The sequence below is a fragment of the Gambusia affinis genome, linkage group LG13 (assembly GCF_019740435.1).
Source record: "Gambusia affinis linkage group LG13, SWU_Gaff_1.0, whole genome shotgun sequence".
Taxonomy (NCBI): Eukaryota; Metazoa; Chordata; class Actinopteri; order Cyprinodontiformes; family Poeciliidae; genus Gambusia; species Gambusia affinis.
The window spans coordinates 23,785,676-23,811,128 of NC_057880.1; the positions used below are offsets into that span (position 1 = coordinate 23,785,676).

The 25,453-nt window shown below is 39.2% G+C and overlaps 1 protein-coding gene across 2 annotated transcripts in view; it reads left to right on the forward strand.

Annotated features, from left to right (window-relative positions):
• The window catches only part of LOC122842215 (inositol polyphosphate-5-phosphatase A-like), a 162,279-nt gene that overhangs the window by 71,860 nt on the left and 64,966 nt on the right, over positions 1-25,453 (forward strand). For both annotated transcript variants that reach the window (XM_044135869.1, XM_044135870.1), the window contains exons 5-8: positions 12,317-12,380; positions 15,746-15,849; positions 23,400-23,452; positions 24,223-24,342. In XM_044135869.1, coding sequence (XP_043991804.1) covers positions 12,317-12,380; positions 15,746-15,849; positions 23,400-23,452; positions 24,223-24,342 — 341 coding nt within the window. The remainder of the gene's footprint in view (positions 1-12,316; positions 12,381-15,745; positions 15,850-23,399; positions 23,453-24,222; positions 24,343-25,453) is intronic.

Genomic DNA, 25,453 nt, shown 5'->3' on the forward strand with positions numbered 1-25,453 from the left:
GAGATTTGGCAGGCCGGGAAGCGGCCATATTCCATAGATGTTTCATGGTCATGATCTACACTGGTTTATGTCGTTTAGGAAGAGTTGTGTGCTTGCTGAGGAAGGAGGAGACTCTAGATGTGGAGAAAAGTTTGTGTGGCGTGTGATGAAGTAGCGGCACTAAGATGTAGCAAACAAATAATAGATTTCAGAGCTAAAGAGCAACGACTCACTGGACATCCAAAAAGAGTTACTCACTACAATGCCTGTAGCTGCCAGCAGAGGGAGCCGAACGCTGCAGCCGAGCAGAAACTGAGATACAAGATGAGGCTGAAACCAGATACTTAACCCAGCACCCATCCATCCGTCCGTACGTCCATCTGCCCATCCATTCATTCATCTATCCATTCAACCATCCGTCCATCCATCCATCACCAACCTATATCAAGCTAGGTGCATTTTCTGCTAAATACTTTAAGCTAGGTACTATGGGGGTTAAGATGCTTGAAAGTGGAGCATGAGAAGCAAAAAGCTGCTTCCTAGAGCCACAGTCAGACCACAGAAATGTCAGTTTTTGCTGTGTTCCCCAATCATTTCCTACATCTAAAGGGTTTTGGTCTGAAATTTCATACAAGGTGGCATCAAAAAGGTCTTAAAAAGTCTTAAATTTGACTTGTTGAAACATGTGGATGCTGTGTAGCCCTTTTGACAATGATAGTTGTTGCCACCATCATCAGTAACAAACTTTTCCTTTGGCTCACATGTGACTGAAAAACCAGGAGTTCTAAAATAAGAATGTTAAGGAAGTCTACTAAAAGGAATGAATTGAAATAAATAAGTTGTACTTTCAGTCAACAAACTTTTTCAAACTTCTTTATCTGATTCCAGTAATCAGTTAAAATTATATTGCTTCCAGCCTCCCCACAGCCTGCATAATCCTAATTTAATCAATTCCTTCACAAATGAGACCGCATGAATAGGCACGTTATTGAATCAGATAAAAATATAGATTGATGAACAGTCCATGACAACATTAGCAGCCTTTCCAAAATGGAGGAATGAAGAAAGAAAGAAAAAAAATGAAAAGAAGAAGAAGAAAATCAATGAGCTCAAGGAGCTGTCGTTTCCATGGAGCCTCCTTCACTAATGGGAATGCTTTTATAGATGGGAAATTACAAGTTGAAATATTCTTTTTGATTATTGGACATCCATAGCCAAATATGATTTACATTAATGAGCATAAGTATATTAAAGACTTTGTACCCCCGACATCTGAAACAATTGAATAATGGCTTTGGCAAGCAAGCAGTGGCAGAGAATGGAGGGAGGAGGTAATGTCATTTTAATTACTAATGGGTATCTTCGTTGTACAGACTTTGATTTTTCATCTTTAGCAACAATCTAATAAGGCAAATATTCATCATCTTCATATCCCCTTTTAAAATGATGATTTTGTCGAGCCAAGACAGCATCGTCGTTTAGAGAAAGTGACTATTTATGCGAGCCCCCGAGATCAGAGGGTCATTTGAAGATTGCTTTTAGAAGACGCTCTTCCTGCGAGGAAGGAAGAAAGGTCTTTTCATGCCCATTCACAGATGTCCGATACACTTAGTGCTGAGAAGTTGACCTTGTTAGCAAGCTAAATTTCTTCTCAGAACCTTTAATTTACTTCATATTTCTCTTTGCTGTTTTTAATGAATGGATGTTAAACGAAGTTTGGAGGTCGCGCATGCATCTTAATTTAATAGTGGACCGCTCCGTTTTGACCTGAGCTTCATCAAGTATCTGAAGCGTCTTAATCGTGAGCTGGGTAAACCAGGAGGCGGAAAGATGCTTTAAAGCTCTCAGTTTTATTAAACTTCTCCATTTAATGGCAGCGATTTACAGCTCTGCAGTCAGAGACACTAAACCATTATATAAGCCCAAAACTATTCATATGCCTTTAATATTTTCATTGTCACAACACATTTTGTAAGGGTGGATGCAGTATTCTCGTTTTGGAGTGGCCCAGTCAAAGCCCCGTCTTGAATCTGACTGTTTGTAACAGGAACTAAAGATTAGGGTGATGGCAAGTAGGCCTATCAACCCTCAAAGACTAAGAACTAATCAGGAAAGAGACATAAAAACCAGAAGACATGCAAAAATGTGTTAATTGTTGCCAGAACATTATTGAAAAAGAGGTTTTAAATCTCAATGGGATTTTATCCTGGTAAAATAAAGGTAAATAAAAGATAAAAATAAAAAAGCAAGGCAACACTATTATGATTTCTGTAAGTTTCTGTTAGTTTATTGGAGAGGCGAAAAATAATTTTTGACATAATATTTACAAATAGAATTTTTATGAAAACATAATTTTTTTCAAAAATGCTTTATCAATATTATCTTTTTTAATGTATTTATGCACAAAACAATGCCTTTTTTATAAATTTGTTGTTATTTACTGATGTGCTGGGTTTCCTCCTCCACTAAAGAATCTTCATCCTTTGAGGTCCGAGGATCTGAATGAAATTCAACAACAACATAAGTGTAAAAAAAAACAAAATAAAATCATCTGTCGGGTTTTGTTTTCCAATCCCAACCTCCACGAAGCCATTTATTGATCGTCTATTGCAAGTGAACCCCCGCAGCTCCACGGATCAGTTATGATTTTTCAGCTCAGTTGACTTTCAAGACTTTTGGCGGAACGTTTCCGGGCTTCCACTTCATTATTCTAAAATCTCCCAGAATGCAGAGCGACACACGCTCATGATTGATCTAAAAACCACTGATTTTATTTTCTTTTGAGGAAAATATTATGGATGGGTCTAAACAAGGCATAATTGGCCAAACCCACAGCAGCGCCTGACCTGCCAACAATCCAGACCGACTCCCAAGGTTGGCTGCCTCCCTGGGAAATATTGTGCATTAATTTCATTTAGTCTCCCCTCCAACATTCAATGGTAGAAGTTAATTAAATTGCTTGTCCATTGTGTTCATCCACTTACAAAGTTAATGATATTGTGCCGGGGAATTAAAGAGCGTTTTATAAAGCGCTCGGGATGGGAGCTGGCAGGCACTACATTGCCCAGTTGAACCCTGTCAGTCGGCGGGCTTCTGGACCCCCTAATTAGCAGTGAAATGGATGCTTCCATCTGCCAATTTCCTGCCACGCTCATCAGTCGTCCAGTCGCTCCTCTAACCTGCCCGGCAGAGGGGTCTAAAGCAATAAAACCATCACAGCAGCGACATTCATCAAAAAAAAAAATAAAAATAAACAAAGTGAATACGAGTGTACATGATATGACTCAGACTTTTAAAGCATCTTGGGTATAATGCTAGCTTTTTTTCCCCTTCAGCTTAATTCTGATGGAAGACTTTGATAACTTTGTTAAATATCTTTGATACATATAGTAACAGCACCTGTTTTTTTTTTTTTTTTGTGAAAGACGGGTTTGAATAAATGTCCTCTGATGCGACTTTTGATGTAATGCATGTTGGATATCCCTGCTAATCAACAGAAAAATAAAATGTCCGAACTCATTTATTTATTTTTTTCATATAAAAAAGGCAGCAGTGTCCTAACTGGTGAGAATGATTTATGCCAACGTTCAATCCAGCCTTTTTGTTAAATGGACAGTATTTTGTAAAATCAACTTTTTTGAGCTTTTCATCATGTTATAATGTTCAAAAACTTACCTGAAGTGTTGCCTTGAATCTTTCATGGATATTTGAGAAATCATTTTTTAATCGCCATGGCAACCATTCAGCTGTGAAAAACGCCTGGGTGGATCTAGCTCCGCCTTCGAGTCGCAGCGCGAAGGCAGTGTTAATGGCTGAATTTAAGTTTGCTTTTTAATTTTTAAAAGTTTATATGAAATATTTTATTTCTCATCTATTATTTTATACTTAATTTTTTTTTCATTTTTCAGTCTAGAGATGTTTGAATCTTATTGCATTTTCAGTAAAAAAAAAAAAGTTTTCTTATTTAAAAAAGTAACATTTATTAGCATTTTCTTTTTTTGCATATTTCTTTTTCTAGCTTAAGTAGCTAGAGAACGGGACAATTGTTTATTTGATTACTCACTTACTAAAATAATTGTTTATAATATTTGGTTATCTGTTTAACTGCATCATTTTATTGTGCTAGAGTTTTTAAATCGTGATAGCTTTATGTTTTTGGTTTATGTTATTTATCACTGATGTTCAGCACTTTTTCAGTTTTGGCTGGTGTTTTATAAATAAAGTTGATGAACTAAATTTGTTCAAACCAGAGTTTAGCTCATGCTTTCTTACATTTTTACAGATGTAAAAGTATTAGTTGTACTGGCAGATTTCTCTCTTTTTACATGGAAAAAATGTCTTTTTATAAGTGAAAAAATCTGCCAGTGGCACCAGAACTTTTATATATTCAAGAAATTTTGAAACAAGTGTATTTATCTTGCTTATAAGTTAGTTGTAAGTTACTTTTGTCTCCTTTCATTTGTTATAAGATAATTGCTCTAAAAATACTTGATTTTGTGTTTTTGCAGTGTGGAAGAAATGTCAGCCTCTTAAACTGTAAAATACAAACTTTACGGACAAATTGTCAACTTCTGTAAAAACATTTTCAATTTGTTTGCATCTGCTGGACCTAATGTTCATGTTTGCATCCAGTGAGGAACTGGAGCTGTTAGTGTGCAAAACATGCAACAGATTTTATAACTTACAGCCTGATGAATTCCCCCTAGTCGATTTTTTTGAAAGTCCTTGAAAGTCCTTGAGATTTAAATTGCACAGTAAAAAAGTTTGGAAACTTAATAGCAATAATAATAATAATAATAATAATAATAATAATAATAATAATAATAATAATAATAATAATAATAATAATAATAATAATAATAACACATAACACACCTTACATGTAAATATTAAAGTATTACAAAATTACAATAAAAGCATTAACCAATGTAAAAACGATAAAAACTCATTTCAATAATGCTTGGAAATGTTTGAAAAGTGTAGGAACCCTGTACCATTTACATTATGCTCTTAGTTAATACTGTAGTATTTAGTACAGTGCCCATAATGCACTGCTTTGGGTTAGTATTGATCAAAAAGAGGTTAAAATGGTTAATCTACCTGGTTTCATTCATAGTACAGGATCAGATCATATAAACCAATTTTCTCTCAAGCTTTGCACATTATTTTCCTCATTGGAGAAGAAGGAGTGTAAATCTGATCTTAGTTGTAATTACCTTGTAATTAGGTAAATTCACATTAACTTGTTTCCTCTCTGTAGAGTGCAGTCCTTTTCGTTCTTACCCAGAGCCCCTGGTACCCTTTCCCGCCCCCCAGAGACAAGCGTCTCTCCAGGCCCCTGACGGATGCCTCCATCACTCGGGCCGCTTTCAAATCACAGGAAGTGACAGAAGAAGTTTTAATGAGAGTTTTGTCTGTGTATCCAGTCAGGCCTACCCGGCAGCCGATGAATAATAGACACTGTGGCTCAATACTCTGAATACTCAATCAATGGCACTGCAAAGGGGGGGTGGGAGGGGGATTGGCAAACACATATGGCAGTTTGGGATGGCTGCTGGGCTCTGGAGTGGCAAAAAATACTAAAGCTTCTCCATCTGTATCTCTGGACTGGAAGAAAAGAGCAAGCCATCTATTGATGCTGCACACTTTAGTGCCGTGGTGTTTTCCTTGCTGGGATGACAAACAGGCTGTTTGTGCAGAGAGGCTCCTGTGAAGTTGCTGTTTGGAGCCCAGATCCTGCATATCAATGGGGGCTTCAGCAGAGCTTTGGATTCTCCACATCAGAAAGATGTGACATTTGATTAATTTAGATGAATATTAACCTCTGATGACTTTTGTGGATATTATGAATCTATTAATCAGCGCTGATTGAAGTTTCTGACATAACATTTGTTATGGTGGCAGAATGGGGGTAGCGTGAGCAGCATTTAGGGTGCATTCACAGCAGCCCCGTTTAGTCCGCTTTAGTCAAACTCTAGTTTGTTTGCCTAGAAAGTCCAGTTTGAAAAGCAGGAAGTTTACTTCCAAACACGCTCAAATTATCATTCTTCCACCACGATGCTTGATAATCGTTATGTTTGGTTTTCTCCAGAAGTGGTACAGAACAAAATCATTTTCTTTTTAGTCAGGAGAGACTTTTTCCTTCAACCCTTCCAGACACTTCAGTCTTTTTCTAATTGTTTTGTCATTAACTTAAACATTTATCATGCTGAGTAGAATCTGAGACAGAGCTCTTGAGTTGTTGCATTTTCTCAAAGCATTGCATAGTCTGAGTTCTGGATAAATTTAATGGGACAGCCACTCTACAGACTCTACTGTTTTGCACCCTTCTACCAATGCTTCTATTATGTCAGTACCTGTGTTTCCATTAACCATAGAGTTGCACAAATTGATATTGCCAACATAAATATGCCTAATGAAAACATGTCAATTCATACAAAATTTAAAAAAACCCTCTTGTTTTGGGTGTTTTTTTTTTGGACTTATCAAAATTTTACACCTAGATTTTGCAGAACTCCAACGAAAACTTTTTTTTTAATACACAAGTCACATAATAAAAAGCCTGATATTACTACTGGGAAAAACGACAAAGATGATGACAGGAAGGAGGATGATGGTTTGTTTTTGGTTTTTTCGGACAACCATTGTACATCTGTGTGTCATTTGATTGTATCGAATCCACAGCTCCTCTATAAAATCGCAGACTACATTTTCCCCAAAATGCCACACAGGTGGCCTCTCCAATGCCTGAATAAGACGCCAACTTCTCTGATTGCTGATAGATGAGTGTTAGCGTCATGTCTGAATTATGAGCATATTTCATGTAACTGTTTAATCCGTCACTGCCATGATTTTTAAAAACTTACCTTATGAACAAGTTTACTCACGTGTGATTTTATTTTCATTTCTTATTAAATGGAAACATTGCAATTGGGAAATTGTGTTTTTTTGACATTAGAAGATTAAAGCCAAAGATTTTGCACATAATGGAAACACATCTACTGACATGACGTCTTTCTGCCGAAACAGGCAACTCCTGTTTATATAGAGATTACTTCACTGACAGTTGTTACTTTGTCTGTTAAATCCAGACATTTTCCCGCTTTAAACCTTTCTGGACCCTCACCATCAAACCCACTAAGACTGAGCATCTGCAGGGGCGGCAGAGCATTACCCTCTGAAGTCTCACGGTGACACCGCCATGACACCGGAGTGTGTCGGCCCCCGTGGGACTGACCACTCTTCCCTGAGCGCAGATTGGAGGCGAGACCTTGAGGAAAAATTATTACTTTTATGTTTGCTTTATGGCTCATTTTTCACATTAAACGCAGAAAATCTATGCGGGGGTCACAGAACACCTGCTTCTCCCCGCCGGGCCGCGGCGCTTTTTGCAACCTCTGGTATTGATGAAACATTCAACGGAGCAAAGTATGCGGGCTATGTACTGCTGCTTTCAAGTCTCTATTTTCCACCAGCAAGTCTATTGGGACTTGTTCAGCTCGTATCTGCTGGGCTTTTGGAAATGTCAGCCACACACACACACACACACACGCACACACGCGCACAGAGTAGTGCACAAAGCCAGGCTTGTGTCTCTCTGTCCTTATCTGTGAGCCGACATGACTTGTGATAAGAGATAGCATTGCCAGAACAGGTCATAAAATCCCAGCTTTTATGGCTCAGTTATTGTCTTTCTGTCTACAATTATAGCAATTACTCATTTCCCCTCACCTGCTCCCCCCGCGGCCCTCACAGCGCACTTAATAGACTGCATTTTACTAATGGAAAATTAAGTAGGCGCCTTGGCAGTGAGGTTTATAAATATGTAAAATAATCTTTTAATTATTTCAAGTGAATCTGGCAGCTAATCAATAAAGAGGGACGTGACAAACATACGTTTGACACGGGCCATTGTAAAGTCACTGGTAAGAGATAAGCACGGCCTGTCAGCGCAGTCCAGCCCTAATGAATATTTTGAGGCTGTCATGTGAGGAGAGAAATGGATTAATTGTGGCCCCTGCTAATATAATGGCTCCTTCATGAAGAGTGCAGGAGGGAGGAAGAGGAGCAGGAGGAGGAGGAAGGAGCGCGGTGGCTGCTGGGTTCAGAACACCAGCGTCAAATGAATATTTATGAGGGTTGGGGTTAAGTAGATTTTTGCGATTACACGGGTAGCCACTTAGGCTCGGCTGTTTATCATTTGTTTGATAATTGATTTAGCCGGTGTCATATTAATTTTGTTTATAGTCGTCTGATCTGGATCTCCTGCAGAAGCCCCACCTTCCTCTGAAATCTACACATTGAGGATTTTTAATTTTGAAAATGCTTTAGGAAAAACCTTGTTGAATTTTCTATTTTGCGATAATTTAGATCTTTGTACTTTTTACAATAAAACAGAAAAAAATTTACATTTTAATGACAGTGAAGCTCAGAATTGACAGTTATTTTATTGAAGACTTCAGCCATTACTTACATGTAGGTAAAGTCCGGTTCTGGTTGTACGAAGGTTGGAAAAGGCCCAAAGCTGCTGAAATTCTTAGAAACAGCATTCCTATGGTTCAGATGCCGAGAGTTTTCTCTCGCTGCGTCATAGAGTACTGCTCCTCCCCCACCTGTTGCTGTGCACTCCTAGCCAGCTTTAATGTATTATTTACTTATATTTACATAAGTAAATAATAACAACTGAAATCTTCTAGATTAATTTTACATATTTCCTAGACAGTTTTAAAAATAATTTTTGACATTGAGAAGTTCTGTATTTGCAAGAAAAAAAAGGATGATTTTTTATTGATAAAGGTGTACATGAAGGTGCAAACAGATAAAAAGGTCCAAAGTTTACTGAGATTATAACCTGAGATTATTTTTCAACAAATGCAAGAAGTTATTGGTAAACTAATTAAATCAGAATGATCTCTGAAGTCCTGCAGCATGTCTGGATCAAGTTTGGACTCGGTTCAGGAAAAGAGTCCAGATCTCCCACTTCCAGATGTGGATGTTTTTTATTTAAATCTTTAATCTTAGAGAACTTTTGGCATTTTGTGTCTCAAATGTCTGACTTTGTAATACCAGACAATATCTTACTTTTAGTATTAATAAATTTATGTCTTTACTCTGGAAAATTATCTTCTTTTTCGTTGCAAATTTCCAACATTTTGACATCACAGAAAATGGAAATGCATATTTTCATTTTGCATTAGAAATATGCTAAATTAATGTACTTTTTATTTTTTAGGATTTTTTGATAGAAATTCAAACCTTACTTTGTTATGTTTTTTTTGCTTTGATTCACACTAACACTAGTATTCTGTCGTATAAAACAGACCATAGAAATGCAAAATCTTTTCACAAAAACTTTAACAATTATACATTTTTTAGATTATTATTTTAACCACAATATGTCCGAATTTTTTTCAGCAGTAGGAAAAGCCATTTCTTTTCAACCTGAAATTAAAAGTAGTTACATCATGTTATCCTTTTTCCTGTAAATGTCATGTCTGTGGACTTTTTTCAAGGTTAACAATATATCACCTACATGTGATGTCCATCCATTTTCTGTCGATCAACTGTGCTTGGACCCGTCAGATAAATTGCAGAGTGCAGTTTAATTTGTTATTTAAAAAGATATGCACCTTTTGTCTCTTTATTTTTGCTTCTCCAACCTCTGGAAAATTCCCATAAACAACAGCACTTAGCACGGTGCCACCGCCTTGACGAATGGCACCCATCTCCCTCCCTGCCTGTGTTTTCCTATTTATTTCCCAGTCTGGTGTTGGCACCTTTAAGGTGAAAGACAACATAAAGAGAAGGAAGCACAAATAAAGCGCAGCGGCCGCCTTCCTGGAAGCCGCTCTCCCTCCGCGGTGAAGTTTTGACCTTGAGTGTCGGTTTCCTTCATCACAGCTGGGAAGAGGGGATGACGAAAAGGAAAGGGGAGGGGGTGGGTGGCGCGGCGGAGTTTTGGGTCACCAGCCGCAGTTCTCATCATTTAAATGCACAACGGTTTTTGTGTCGGCTGAACTTATATGTCAAGGAGATGGGCAGGACCTCATGTTGGTGCTTTTGACAAATCAGCAAATGTTTAATCTCAAGATGTGCCGGCGAACATAAATAATGCAGAGGAACGCCGTCCCCCGCGCAGGAAAAGACGAGAAAAGATAAAATCCTGCCTCATGCCTCCTGATGTTTTTCCTTTAGCTCTCCTCCCCTTATCAAACACTCTGCCTTTTGGACCATTTCTGATTTTTGTTATGTTACAAACCTAAGTTCTTTGGATTGTATGCATCAGACAATATGTCTGAAAAACTTATTGTCATTGAAAAAGTCAGTATTGATCATTTTGATTAGTGTTTGTTGTAAATATCTGAAATATTGCCAAACTGCCAGTTTTCACTCTACACCATTGTGTTTTTTCATTTTTAAGTAGCTTTGGAGTGGAGGAACCTTTAACTGGGTCATAGTTCAGTCAATAGTCTATATTTCAGTTCCCACTAGTCCAAACCAGAAGTTATCCACACCACTGAACCGTCATCTTGGCACCACAAAGCATAGATGAACCATGAGTTCAAGACCAACAGGAAGAAAGTATGAGAAAAAAAAAGCTTAAGGCTTTATAGTTGTTTGTAAGTTAAATAAGAACGAGGCAAGAGCTAGCTGTAAGCCTGTGGCTTGTTTATTGTTGCCATTTCAACTCCATAGCAACTGCCATGTCAGTTACTTACAAAAACCTACCAAGATGGCTGCCAGATGCAAAGGATCCCAGAAGTGTGATGTCAGATGAGGACTATGTATTGAATATTCTGTTGTTATTGATCACGTGTCTAATTCAATACATAAATTAGTGTGTAATTGTGAAATGAAAGATAAATTGCGCATTATTTTCAAATGTATATTCAAATGTATATTCATGAATAAATTCCTCAAAAGTTGGGTGTGTGCATCTGTTTGTAGCGTTCTTCAGTCAATCCTGTGTGGAACCACTTTTTGCTGCAAACATCTTCATATTAGATCGAGAACATCTTTGACCATCAGCTTTCAAGTCTTGCCACAGATTCTCATTTGGATTTAGATCTGTGCTTTGACTAGACCATTCTATTTAACTAATCAACTAAAAAATTGACCTGAATTTCCTTAATTTTGGGAAATTGTCGATCAGCAGATACATGCGAAGCCTCTGCAAGTGCTGTGAGAGAGAATAACTGAGTTTTTCTTTAAATAATAGTAATCAGAATTGAATTAATCAAGCTCTTTTTGATTTATCATTTGATGAATTGCTTATTGCATCAGGCTTATTTCTATATCTTTTCAATATCAGGACTGATATAGATATTAATATTAGACTGGTGCATCTCTACTCTGAAATTATTATTTTTTTATTCACCAACATTTCATATTTGCATCTACCTTAGTTGTTTGTGTCCTCTGTTCTGTTTTTATTTTGTTGGATCAGCTCTTTCCAGTAGAACTGACTCACCAGCCTTCGCCTCAGTGTTTGCTCGGGGGTGTTGGTGGTGGCTGGGGGGGGGGGACAGAGACTTATCCTGAGCCAAAGGTCTGCTATCTCAAAGACACAGGGGATTGAGCTTGAGCTTAGCCTCCATTTGCCCTAAATGTAAAGAGGCCAACAGAAAGCAGTGTAGTGGAGTGTGAACCGCATCAAATCCCCCCCATTGCTGCTCTCCCACTTCTTCCCACAGACTTTGATTGGCTCGTCCACCGACTGGAAAAGTTTCCTGATTGTTCGGAGGCAAAATTAAGATTTTAAGCCTATTGAAGTTGATCTTTGCTCATTGAAAAGTCCATCTGAATGTGTTCTCTGAAAGGGTAAATTGTTGCATTGGAGGAGTGCAGGAAAAAGGCGAAGTGTACTGTACTGGGAGGACGCTGCACCTGTCGTTGTGCAGCTGATGGTGTGTAGCGGTTCTGGTGGAGTGGGTCTGTCCGGCCACGTTGCCAACCTTATGAAGTCAGTCGTTTAATTAGAGAGACAGGCTGAAGGTTTTAAAAGCACTATGAAGAGCAGCAGCTGTTTTAAACGTTTTAAACTTGAGCTAATTAATCACAATAATGTAGAGCAACAGTTGCTATGGTAACGGCATTGCTGATGTCTTTTCAACCTGACGTCGTGTTGGACCTGAACAAGTTGGGGCAACATCACTCTGTTCACTCACTCACTCACTCACTCACCCACCATGTTTAAGTTCTGACCATTAAATAAAGATTTGTCCTGAATTCCTGCTGATGTTTTTGTATTTATTCTAAATGTTTCAGTCAGTCCTTTAATTCCTCCTCTGCAGTATCAACCATCTAACATTGTTTTCTCTTCTCTCTCTGCACCAAGGCTCTTGGAAGTTTCTACTTTATCCACGATTCTCTGAAAAACGTCTTCGAGTTTGATTTTGACGGTAAGACCCCCCCTGTCTATCTCCCCCCCCCATGCACACACACACACACCCCTCCAGCACACACCACAGATTCATCACCAATCCCTAGAAATTAATCCTCGTGTCGATCCCATTTACCGGCTATTCTTGCTTCCATCAGAACCAGTCAGCTAAGATTGGCTCTTCAGATAATACGGAGGCAGCAGGACCGGATGGTAATGCTTATTAATATTAGGATTTAATTCATACAGTTTCGGGGCTGCCGGTAATGGCGTTCTACAAGTTATTGGACAGTTACAGCGGTCTCATCAGCCCGCCGTGTCAGAGGGCCTTGGGGTCCGGCGACCGCGCTAATTAAAGAAAGGATATAGATGTGGAGGCGCCTCACTTCCTATTAGACACCAGATCAGCTTTAGCACCAGTGAAGGACAGGGCGGCGGCGTGGGGGAGGGGTCACACACATCTACAGGCAGACGAAGAACTTCAGTCAGAAATTTTATATTTTGATCATTTTCTGCAGTGGAATTAAAATGTTCACACCCATAAATGTTAAAATAATAACCATTTTACTCTGCTTCTCTCTAATTTAACTCATATCTGGGCTTGTCTGTACTCTGTGTGGGTTTTTTTTTTTTTGTATATTTGTTTCCATATAGTTGTGAAAAGACATAAATCCTGATGAAAAGTAACATTAAATTATTTTTCAACATGGTAAAATACGTTATAGGCTGGCTTTTGCTCCCTGTAAAGTTTCATTGCAAGCAACAATTACACCTCCCTAGTATTTATAAGTGCTATGTAAGTATAAAAACATGTTTTAACAGCCATCAACTACCAATATATTCTCATACATTCTCCACTTAATCCGGAGAAAATACTTAAATGAACACTAAAATGTTACATGTTACAATAAAATCACAAAATAGAAAAACAAAACAAAACGGTGTACTCATCTTGTTGCATGAGTGTGTGCTTTTGGATTGAATTGCCACATTGTGTTTGGTTAAAGTCTGTCAGCATCCCAGAAAAGTTTTGTCTACTCAGATTGTGACAACATGTCTTTTCCACAACCCTTTAGTCAGATTTGGTTCTGAACACTGGCTGGACCATCCCCCCAAAAAATTCATCCTCTCCTGTTGACGTCAATATTTTCTTGGATTTATATTTAGCATTGTTTTGTTGCTGAAAAACGAAGGTTTGACTTGGGATCAAATTTGGCTTTGGGTTGAGGCGTTGCAGGTTTAGACAATTGTTCCCTCTGGTTTTGGATGCTGTGCAGCTGGAAGAATTTTTGAAATGACATTTCTACTTTTGGATAGCTGACCTGATGCGTAACTTTGGCAACAAAGTATTGTTTTTATATTTGGGAGCAGCTGATTAGCTCAAATAAAACCTAAACCAGTGTTTCCCAATTCCAGTCCTCAGGGCCCCCCTGCCTGCATGTTTTAGATGTGCCTCTATACAAGAACAGCTGATTCAAATGATTGCATGACATCTTCTGCAGCCACCAAGTGCTGCAGGAGCCTGTTAATCACCCAAAGATTCAATACAGGTGTGTGGCAGAAGGGAAACACCTAAAACATGCAGGCAGGGGGGCCCCGAGGACTGGAATCGGGAAACACTGACCTAAACTACAACCCCAAATCAGAGGAGTTGAAACGCAGGCTTCCTGGATGCAGAGCCCAGAGAAAAGGGAGAAGTCTTGGCCGAAAAGAGATTTAAAGTGAAGCAGCAAAAGCAAATAAAAGTGTATTAGCAGTACTGGTGTCAAGAAGTACATGCTACTGTGGAATATCGAGTTGCACGAATATCGAGCCGTTAGCATTTCAAAAAATTAATGAGTCTGTCATACGTCAAAAGTCTTCAGTCAGAGGTTCCTTCAGTTTAGTTGGAACACTGACTGCTACAGGAGATTCTTTGGATCCGCAACATCACCACCCACAACTTTTCTTTGAAGATGCTTGGATGAAATGAGTTATTACATATGATTTCCATTTGGGGTGAACAAAGTATTTTTCAATTGGATGACCTGATTTTGTTCACAAACTAATAATCAATCCAAACTGTCATTGTCCAACATTCTGTGCCATTCATCCATTCATCACATGTCACAGCTGTTTCACCATCTTGTGATACTGACATGTAACTTTGGTGTTACTTATTGAGAGAATCTGCATTTCTGAGAAAAATCAACGAGTAGCAATCTCATGTTCATCTTCAAGGTTGTACTCCACAACCCAAAAGCCAATGGGTTTGCGATGAGTCTCGATGGTCGCAGTAAAACATCGCAGTGAACATTTAGCTCAGCTTTCCATGGCTCACTCAGTGGTCCTGGCAGCATAAGATCAGCTGTTTTAGTTACACCCCAGGTTGGAACTGTGTAATCTGGTTTGTCACATTTTTTAAAGCATGAATGTGACGTCAAGTATTCACCATTTACCTCCTGGGTTCTGCGCTCACCTGCGTCGAGGCTACACCTGTTGTCTTCCTCAAAATAAGATCAGAAAACAACACTGAAATAAGAGTTTTGATGTTTGTTTGTCGATTCAGAATTGTTTGTATCGCAACACATCAAAAATTTATTTTATGCACCCACTACTAATTTCTGAATGTTTTCAGTGTTAGGTTAGGTTAAACTTTATTAATCCCATAGGGAAGTGTCCATTTGGTATTCAAATATTTATATATAAATATAAATATAGAGCGATTAAGCCAGTAGAATTATATTAGAGCAGCTTAACTTTATTTCAGGTTAATTAGATTCTCTCTATTCTGTGGTAAGTGTGAGCTCTGATTGGTGAAATTGAATCAGAAGGTTGATTTGGGGTTTGGACACTTATGCCACAAGGTTAATGCTCCTCTTTGTGTTTCTTTTCCGTCCTTGTTGAATTTTGCAAGAGTTGTCTCATAATATGCGGGAAAAAGCTCCAAATTGACTACATTCTTTACATCATGTAAACACAACATTTGAGCCATGGCATGTGTTGTTGATTCTTAAAAAAATTGTTTTGTTCTTCTTAATTTAAGAGAGTCCATGTTTTAATTTTAGCTTCATATTACGAGATTAATATGGTTATTTTATTACATATATCACCACTTATTAAACTGTTTATCCTTCATTCACAGACATTAAATATTATATTCACATTAAAACAAAAGCTGTATTTCCTCATTTTGATTCTCTTCCTGAAGTTCTTCACTCTCGCCAGCAGGTGGTGCAGTTGCCACTTCAGCAGCCTGAGCAGTTAGAAGATTCAGACTCACTCATATTAAACAATCTGTTTTTGTGACATTTCTCTCTCTTTTTCGTTTTTCTCCTTCTCGTCTTCCTCCTTCTGTCCTTCTTCGTCTCACCTCTTCCTCCTCCTCTTCTTCTTCCTCTTCAGACGGCAAGTTTCAGAAGGTGACCGGGAAGGAAATCTGCACAATAAGGCAGCAAAAGTCACCCCTGGTGCAGAAGGAGAAGTTCCCTGCTGACTTCTTTCCACAGGTGGGAGGAAATAAAGTTCATAAACAGAAGAATACTTTTTTTAACTAAATATTTTTTTTGTTTTTCCTTGACTTTAGATTAAGAAAAAAAAATCTTTCATATGCATGCTCAGTTTGAACATGAATTACATCTAAAAAGTAAAAGGTCCTGGTTGCTTCCCGCTGATCGCTCCGCTGTGTTCGGTTTTCCCGTCAGACGGCGAGCCGCACGCACGCTGCCGCAGTGCTGATGTAGTAATAAAGAGCACGGCGGCCCTCGTGTCATCCCTGCGCTCCCCGCTCATCCGTCAACCATGCTCCGACGGCCGCCTCCGCGAATATATGCAAAACAGATGGATACGGCCCCTTCACACACTTCCCCTCAATTTTCGTCTCTTTCACACACTTTAGGATCCTAAAAACACACACACACACACACACACACGCACACACACACACGTGCCCCCCCACTACCTAATTTTACATCCTAGAGATCCACAGAAGCAGCTTCAGGATCTCCTGATCTAAAAACAATTAAGGAGTGAAATCATAAAAGATGAAGGCCCAAAAACAGCGTGAGAAGGATGAGTGGGAGTGTGCGTGTGTGGGTGTGTGTGTGTGTGTGTGTGGGGCAAGCCGATGAGAAAAGTTTTGGCTGGTGATAGATGCCTCTTCCACAGCCTGCGTATGAATCTGGGATGATGCTCCAGAGAGCACCACTCCACATAATGTTAGCCCATTTAAAAAGAGCAGATTTGTGTAGTCTATCAGGGTCGCAGAGTATTTTCCCCCTCCCTCTCTTCCTCCCTCCTCCTGCGACCCCTCCGTAGTGAGAAATTGGTTGTTATCATAGATCACAGATACTGCTCAAACCTCTTATGAAAGATGAATTAATTTCACTAATGCTTTAATGCAAAGCTCTCATGAGGGAGGCAGACTGGTGATAACCCCTGCCTCGTCCCCGCTTCCTCCACCGCTGATTTATGCCCTCTTTTAGTAGATGAAACTGCCTAGATTTGCCATCCATCTGCAGCTTTGAGGAATCCCATTACTCCAGAAGAGGGGTGTACGGGGAGGGCCGTTGGATCGGAGGGGACGCCGTGCGGAGTCCGAAACGGATCGTTTTAGTTTTGGGGCTCACGCAGCTTGAGATCTGTGGAGTAACTTTGGCGCCAAATATTAAAGGAGGAGCTAATTTCTACCTTCAAATGGTTCATCGGATGAAGATTACAGAGTGATGACTCAGGTGTCCAAGTCTTATTTTTGCAAGAAATCATCACAAGGTCTGTCACAAAACCTCAGATGAGTGGGAGTCATTTTCAACAGTCTATTATCAGATGCGTTTCCATTACAAATGTGCGCAAAACTTTTTAAATATTCTGCTAATGTCAAAAAAACAGAATTTTGCAATTTCCATTTTTCCAATAACTAAGAAATACAATCAAAATCACACACAAATAAGTTTGTTCACGCGATGCGTCATTAAAAAATGCCCTGTCATCATCCTTCTATCACTTCCTGTCGTCTTCTTCATCTTTTCCACCAGACGTTTCCAGGTACAACAACTACTCTCTGTGAAAAGGAGCAAACATCCTTCCAGCTGCACAGCATCTAAAATAAAGGAACAACAGGAGAATCACTGTCTAAAGACGTAAAACCTCAGTAATGACGTCCAGATGCAGACATCTGAACGTCTGCATCAGATGTTAGCAATATTTTAGAATTTGTTTTAATTTTTCAAGATTATTCAGAAGTTCAGTTTTGGTTTGATTTGTTCATTTATTGAAGATTTTAAGCTGGTTTATTTTTAAGGTGTTCCTAATGCCAATACAGCACTAGAATGACTCAGAGTAGCCTTTTTACGAAGGTTTCATGAATCTCTGTGTTCAGTAAAATGATTCAGTTCAGATTAACTTCTTCAGTTTTTATGTGTTTTGAGCCAAAGAGATAGAAATTGAGGTCTGTCTCTTTAAAACCTCTTTAAGGAGTGGTGATGATCCACACACATCCTCAAACAAAGCTTAAAATAATACAGCACAGCTGTCTTTAAACACAATAAAACTACATTTTTAATCTGAGAATCTCATACCAATTAAACAATTGAGGTGTTTATGGTAAATTGAATTCAATTGGTGGAAAAAAGTTCATGAATTTGGAAAAATCGGGGTGATTTCAAGCAACAACGCTGACCATCACTCCTTTTTCCCAACCGGCTCCTGAGTCGTAGCTACACAGCAACAAGAAAGAGAGAAAGGAGGGCATTTATTGAAATGCTGAATAAAACAGAATTGGCCCAAATCGTGGGGCTCATTTCTTTTGAAAGGCCTCTGTGATGGATTTGGACGTCTTGTCGTTCTCCGTTGTTCCGTCCATCTCCACCTTCCACCGTGGGAGAGAATGTAAATACTCCTTTGGCGCCACGTGCGTCCAAAAGCCACTGCATCATAAGGATTTGTCATTGCCTAATATAAATAAAGTATACGACCCAGACCTTAATGTGCCCTTGGTATTGATTGTTTTACACAGGCGTGGAGGGGGGGAGGAAATAAGTGAGAGAAAGGAAGAAATGAACAGACAGGCTGTAGATCAACATCTATATGAGTTTGTTGTTTGGCACCATCAGCGCGCCCATAAAAGCACCAACTTTTCATACCCTTTTAGTGCCCCCTGTAGTAAGCTTCTGTTTCAGCACTTTGATTACTTTAAAGTTCAGACCTCCATGGAAGTTAACTTCCTTCCTGTTTCCTCCCCTCCCTCTGCCGTGATTCATGTTTACGTTAAGGAGATGAAGTCATTTAAAGCGGCGTCGCTTGTAAAACGCTCGCCGCGTTTATCACCAGACAAGACACCTGTGACACGGATGCCGTCCTCCGTGACAGGCGTGATCCATGAGACGGCGAGGAGCTCTCAAATGAGAGGCTAATGTCGAGATGAAGGCTTGCCGAGATCATTTTCGCAAATAGAAGGCGAGTAAACTCTGCTGCAGGGAGTCACTTTGCGGCTGTAAACCCTGTGAGGGACCCTTCTGTTATTTAGTGGGTCCCCTTGCAAGATGATGGAATAAGGATAGATGTGATCGTCTACCGAGGCTCAAATCAATCAGTGTTTGTGTGTATTACTTATTACTGGCTGTGCATTTCTGTCCCACACCACTAAACCACCCCTCACCCCCTTCCAAACATCATCCTGCCAAAATGTTATTTATGGGGGTCAGGCTTTCAGCTGGAATATACAAAAGGTCAAAGAATCAAAAGAGATGGACCAGGAAATAGTCGTAGGAGGGTGTTGTGAGGCTCTTATAATAAATCCTGACATTTAAAAAAAAATTCTGTAGTCACAGTTGTGTAGTTTTTAAGTTGTGGGGTAAAGAGAATGCCTTGTAGCTGTTTTAAAATTAGACATACAATCCCACAAATGATGAAAATCCTATTTTAGCACCCAAAAGCAACAACAGATCCACATTAAATCTCTGAAAAATATAAGTACACTCCATGATTGACAGGCTTCAGTCATGGAGTGTATTCGATTTATTTATTAGTCAAATAATTGTCAGATTAATCGTTAACTGTAGTACACGAACCTCAAAAACGCCAGTTGCTGAAATAACAACATATTCAGAGCAGTGATTAAGCCAAAACTGTACCAAAAAATATACATTTTGCATTTGAGATAAAATAAACTAACTTTCCATTTCTGAGTCTGAAATTAAACTTTAAGAAGATTAGAAGATGTTTTAATAGTTTTTCACTTGTGGATACTCTTCATCAAAGTGCAGTGTTGAACTTCAGATGGTTTGGAAATGGCCTTGGAGCCCTTCCCAGATTAATGGTCAACGCTGATGTCTTTCTAGGTTTGAATTGAGCCTGCTTTCATAGACTGTCTGTCCAGGATTTTGCTATTATGATTTTTTTTTGCTATCAAAATCACAAATTTTGTGCTGCTACTTTTTGCTATGTCCTTTGCGCTTATTTATGACCGTAATTGTGACTTTATGTTACTCACTATGTCAATCTCAGACTATTAGTCGACATCAAGGACACATTAGGCAGCAGTTTTGCAGAAGTAAGAAATACTGCCACCTACAGGTGGGAGTTAGCAGTCAATGTTCTTGACCATTTTGGCAAACAATTTACTCAAAAATACTTAAAATTATTAATTGGCAAGAAACAAATGCAGAGAATTGTTCATTTTATTTTTATTTTTTTGTGAATTTCCACAATCCTGGAACTGTGGAAAACTGGAGGGACTAATATATAGTTGGGTTGAATCTGTTATGTTTTTTTCTGTGCAGTTTAGATCAGATTTAAATCGTTTTAGAACTGAAAGGAGGTGTGCTTTCTTTTCACCATGACAGTATTTTCTTGAATGCTTCATTTTTCTTCCATCTTTTACCCCTCTGTGTGGCTCCTTGCTTGGCGGTCAGTCTGTGCATCCTCCGGACGCGACCCGCTCTGCAGCCGCCGTTCATCACTGTCGCAGGCGGAGACGCCATCACTGACCTGTGGAAGCTGAGCCAATGTCACCCTGAGCCTCGTGGCCTTCCTGCTGCCCCTCGCACCCCCCCATCAAACCCCCACCCACATCCGGGGATGACATTATTATTTGGAGCCAACATGTCACGCCATCAGTTTATTGTTTTTAGGACTGCAACTCACATTATTTCAGTTACTGATTAGTCTATCGATTATTCTGACTATCAATAGATTATCCTTACTGATTAATTAATTGATTAGTCACTTGTCTCGATTATTAATCAATTATTCTGATGATTAATCAGATAAAAATAGCACATTATGCAGATTTTTGATTTAAAATTTTTGATATATCAAATACATTAAAGGTGCAAAGAAATAATTAAATTCCTTTTTAATATCAGAAAATAAACATTTTGTTCCCTCAAATGCGACAGTGTATCATTAAATTAGTGTACGCTTGATTATTTGTAATAAAGGATCCATATGGAGCTTAAGATATACTTCTAACATCAAAAGCTGAGCTGTTTCTGCTTGACCTAGCATCAACACAGTGTAGGACAGATCTGTTAATTACATTTTAAATTACTGATTAGTAAATGAATAGCAAAAGGTTCTTCCAGAATTAGAAGTTAAATCTTTGCCACTTAATGAGTTCTGTGTAGAACATATTTACAGAAGAAAATGTTAATTTCGATGAAAATGATATGTCTCTTTCAACAGTTTTTGGTTTAATTACTGCTTTGAGTGTTATTCTTTCAGCAAAATGGCCTTTTTGAGTATGTATACTCCAGCTAACGATTAATCGATAACTAAATGCAATCGATTCATCACGATTAATCCCATTAATCGTCTCAGCCCTATTTTTTTTTCACTTGATAAATGGATTTCAATTCTGGCATTTTGGTTGTTTATGCATAATGTACAGTGTACCTGTATTGCAGCCAAATCATGACGTCTTCCTGTCAGCTGATGCAGCAAGATGCTATCCCAAACCGGACTCTTGTCCCAAACTGAACCGGTTTCATTGCTGCAATTTCTGAGAGCTGCCTTTCTGTTTTAAAGTGCGAGACTTTGCCTTTGTGTGTGTTTGTGAGGAACCGGGGGGTCAATCAGTCATATGTGCAGGAAATGGGGTAATCTGCGGCCAGGTGTCAGAAAAGTGATGGATTTTAATGCTGTGATCGTAGTTAATGGCTCTTAAAATTAAATCGAGATTAATCGTCTCTGGCGGCAGTCAGATCTCGTACGAATCCCCCACCGCCATCCCTAACCTTCATCTTCCCACCTCCTCATCCTCTCTAGTGGCTTCCCTTCCTTCTACAACTTTACAAGCTGAGGGATTTGTTCCTGCTGTAAAGTAATCGTATTGTTCTGAGGACATAAAGTCCATTATGCCTGTAGTTACTCAGCCTTTATTGTGCTTGTTTCTCCTTTTTATTCACTTCCTGAGTGCGTAAGGTCAATCTGTTTTTCTAGAAACTCATAAACTGAAACTCATATCTAATTCCATTTGCTCTTTTCAAAACCACAACATTGGACGAGCGAGTTATAATTGGGCCCATGCATCCTGCAGAGGCAGTATGGATTAATTCAAGTATGCTAATGTAATTCAATTTGATACAGTTAATCTTGTACTAATGCAGATTGAAGGATGCAAGGCGCAATCAAATACCTCTTAGCCCTTTAATTTGCATCTGGGTTTTTTAAATAAAATTAGTCAATTTGTAATTATGCGACCTGGCCCATAATTAGTTTATTTATCACCGCAGTTAACTCCCGAAGAGGGAGAGAGATCGACTGGAAAAGAAAGAAAAAGGTTGTGGGAAATAGAGATATTTATCTTATTCCGAATGAGAAGACTCACAGCATCAATTTATCTCTCATTTAATAACCAGCTTCATGGTGAATCATGCGCTGTTTGATCATGTGCTGCTGGGGAATAAAGCAGCTGGTTTGATCCGATCTGTCCAGAACAAACCCAATAAGGTCTGATCCAAACATATCACACTGCCGTAGGTGTGACCTCTGACCTCAGCCTGGTCTGGTTTCTTTTCTATACATAGGACAGAAGTTATATTCTTTTGTTATTGAGGTCTAAGCCAAGTTTATTGCAGTTTACAGGGAAATAAATGGTATTGCAAGTAAGCAAATCCAATAATTTAAGATAGCATTGAAGGATCCAAAAAGGGAAACTTATTATATGTTGGCATTAAACACACTGATATATTTGAATTGATTATTTCTGTTAATTTTAAAGACTGTGTTGTACAACCAATGGGAACTCAGAATTCAGCTTTTTCATAAAACTTAAAAATTATATTAAAAACTATTTTAAAACTATTATATTATAAGTGAAACAGAAATGTTACAAATGTTCAGTTTTTTTCATAACAAGAGACTTATTTCAAGAAATACGTTTGGCAAAGTTACATCCAAGGAAAGTTAAGTGGAAGGAAAAACTTTGACGGATTGAAGAATTTGAAGAATTTCGGTTTTTTTTATAGGCCCTCATGTGGATGTTCTTATACTCTGTTACACTAAATTTTGAGACTGAAGATAAGAAAGACCATGGATGCTAGCTTCTGCGGTAGAGCTAAGATGGATTTTACTGTGCATATCAATGCATCCTAAAGTATATTTGGTGTTTCAAATATTGAAGAAGCCAGTCATAGTTGTTTTTTCAGTCCCTCTGTCTCCAACATCTTTGACTTTACTTCAGATCAGCAGCTAGAAGGTGAAAACGTGGACGTAGTTGGGTGTTCCAAGACGATATGGATCATAAATGCACGTCAGAATTTATTTTTAAATGTAGAAAGTAGGCTGAGATTAACTTGTATGAACCCAACTGAAAATCTTTGTAACACGCTTCAAATCCAGGTCTGTGGAGGGAAGGAAACCGACCAGTTCAAACAAGAAAAGTGATCAAATATCTCACTCAAAAAGCCTTTGTCATTAAAGTTTTGTTGATGTTTTAAGCATTGCATTTCAACAAACCCCTTCTGAAATGAAATACCCTCATCATCTAATAGCTTCCACTCGTCTTTCTGTCAAAATTTGGCTGATAACATGTTCTAAACCGAGTCTCTCTGTTCTGCAGTGCCAGTGGTCCAGAAAGGGATTCATCAGAACTCGATGGGGCCTTTCCAGCTGGTGAGTTTTATTAACAGCCGTCTAACAGCAACACGTCCCACCCACCTCATCACCGCTCAGCCTCGAGTCGTTGCAGCTCTATCAGCACGATTAGGGCCGCAGATCCAGCCGTGTCAGATGCGTCTGACGTCTCCCAGGTTAGACGGGGAGAGCTCTGTACGTACCGTACCCTCTGTGGGCCCTGCGCCACCGTATTTGATTAGACGTAATCCCCTTAGTCAAGCAGCTGCATATGACAGATGACAGAAAACATTAGATGCAATTGAACCTGCACGGCATGAATAGAAACTCCCAGTGTGCAGAGGCTGCGGGGGGACGGAGGGGATTGTAATCTAATAGAGGGATGACATGAGGACTAAAGAGCTGAAACGGTAAGCATTTAATAGGGGCATGACGTTTGACAGCAGCGGCAGGGAGAGGCCGACCGGTGAAGAATAGGAGATCAGATCTGGGACGGGATAAACATGTATTGTCTAAGCCATGAATGTTGTCATTTGTTCAGGATGTCACTGCAGAATAAACCTTGAGATACGATCAATTCCTCAGACCGATACAATCAGCAGGGAGGTGTTCATCAGCACATTGAGTCGTCTTGCTCCCCCCTAACAGGACAGGGTGGAAGAAAGCCTATCAGGGGTTTAAAATGTCACACTGCTTTGCTAATAAATATGCTTAAGGCTCTGTTTAAACAATAACAATTAATAATCTGCTGTAAAAGTGATTTTTTGAAGGAAATGTCCCTCACAAAGTTTTTTTTTTCCCCCTCACAGTGACTTCGATCTGGTCAACGTTCACCTCTTCCACGACGCTCACAACGTTGTGGCCTGGAAGGAAAGTCCTTCCTACTACGCCGGGATCAGGCAGAAGGCCATGGACTTTGTTCTACAAAGGTAACGGACCAGCTGTTAGCAGAAGATATCACTGAACAAACAGCCATTAAACACATATTGACAAAAAAAGAAACATTTTCCGCTGAAAAAAACCTTTTGATGCTAAATTATGGAATAAATGAACACATGAGCTCAATAATAAAGGTATTTATAGCTTTTATTTTTGTTATTTAGGTTATTCAACCATCAGATTGGTGCAAACTGCTGTTATATCCATTCAGTAACTTCTGATGTTTCACTGAATATCTTTGAACAAATACGTTTTTAGGAACATTGGGGACATCTCTGCTGCTGAAACATGTTTAAAATTAGCATTGAGACGCTATTTTAGGTTTGAATATCTGGCTTCTTTTAGCACAACTTGAACACAATAATCTTTCCCAATGTCCCATCAGATTGGTTTTTGAAGCAAAAGTTGGACCTCGTTAGGTGAAGGGAAGCAGCTTTGTGGTTCATCGCTGTGGTTTGCGGATGTCGTTTCTGCGTCCGATTTATGGACGTACCGTAAATGTTCTGGTCGGAACATTTGTTTGTATTTTGATCTTTTCATCCCCCCAGAAAATTGAACTTGAACCATACGGATGCACCAGGAGGTTGCTAATTGCTGCTGGCTAGTCTGTAGGAGCTGAGTGAGGGAGTCATGGGGCAGGCGTAAGCTCAGAAGCTTGGAAACTGAAGGAGCTTCTTCCTTAAATGGTTTGAAAACGGAATGGTTGCCATGGAGATTAAAAGATTTCCCAAACATACATGAAAGAATTAAAGCAACACTAGGTATTTTTTTGATGAGGGAAAAATATTATAACCTGATGCAAAGCTCAGAAGCGTTGATTCTACATGATAGTGTCCTTTTAATTTCTCTGCTCTTGCTGATGTTGTAATGTAATCAGTTCAGCCTCCATTCAAACGGGCCGTCCTGTCCCCCTCCTGCTCCACGCTAATGTGATTTATGGCGTTTCCATTTGGAGTGGGGCGGGATGATGGAGTGCACGGTGCCACCCCTGATCCCTACCTGGCCGTGCTAACTCAGAATAAAAGCCCGGTACCCGGCTCCCAGCCGCTGACCTCCCATTCAAACGCTATAAGAATGCATGACACGGCTCCCCTCCACCTC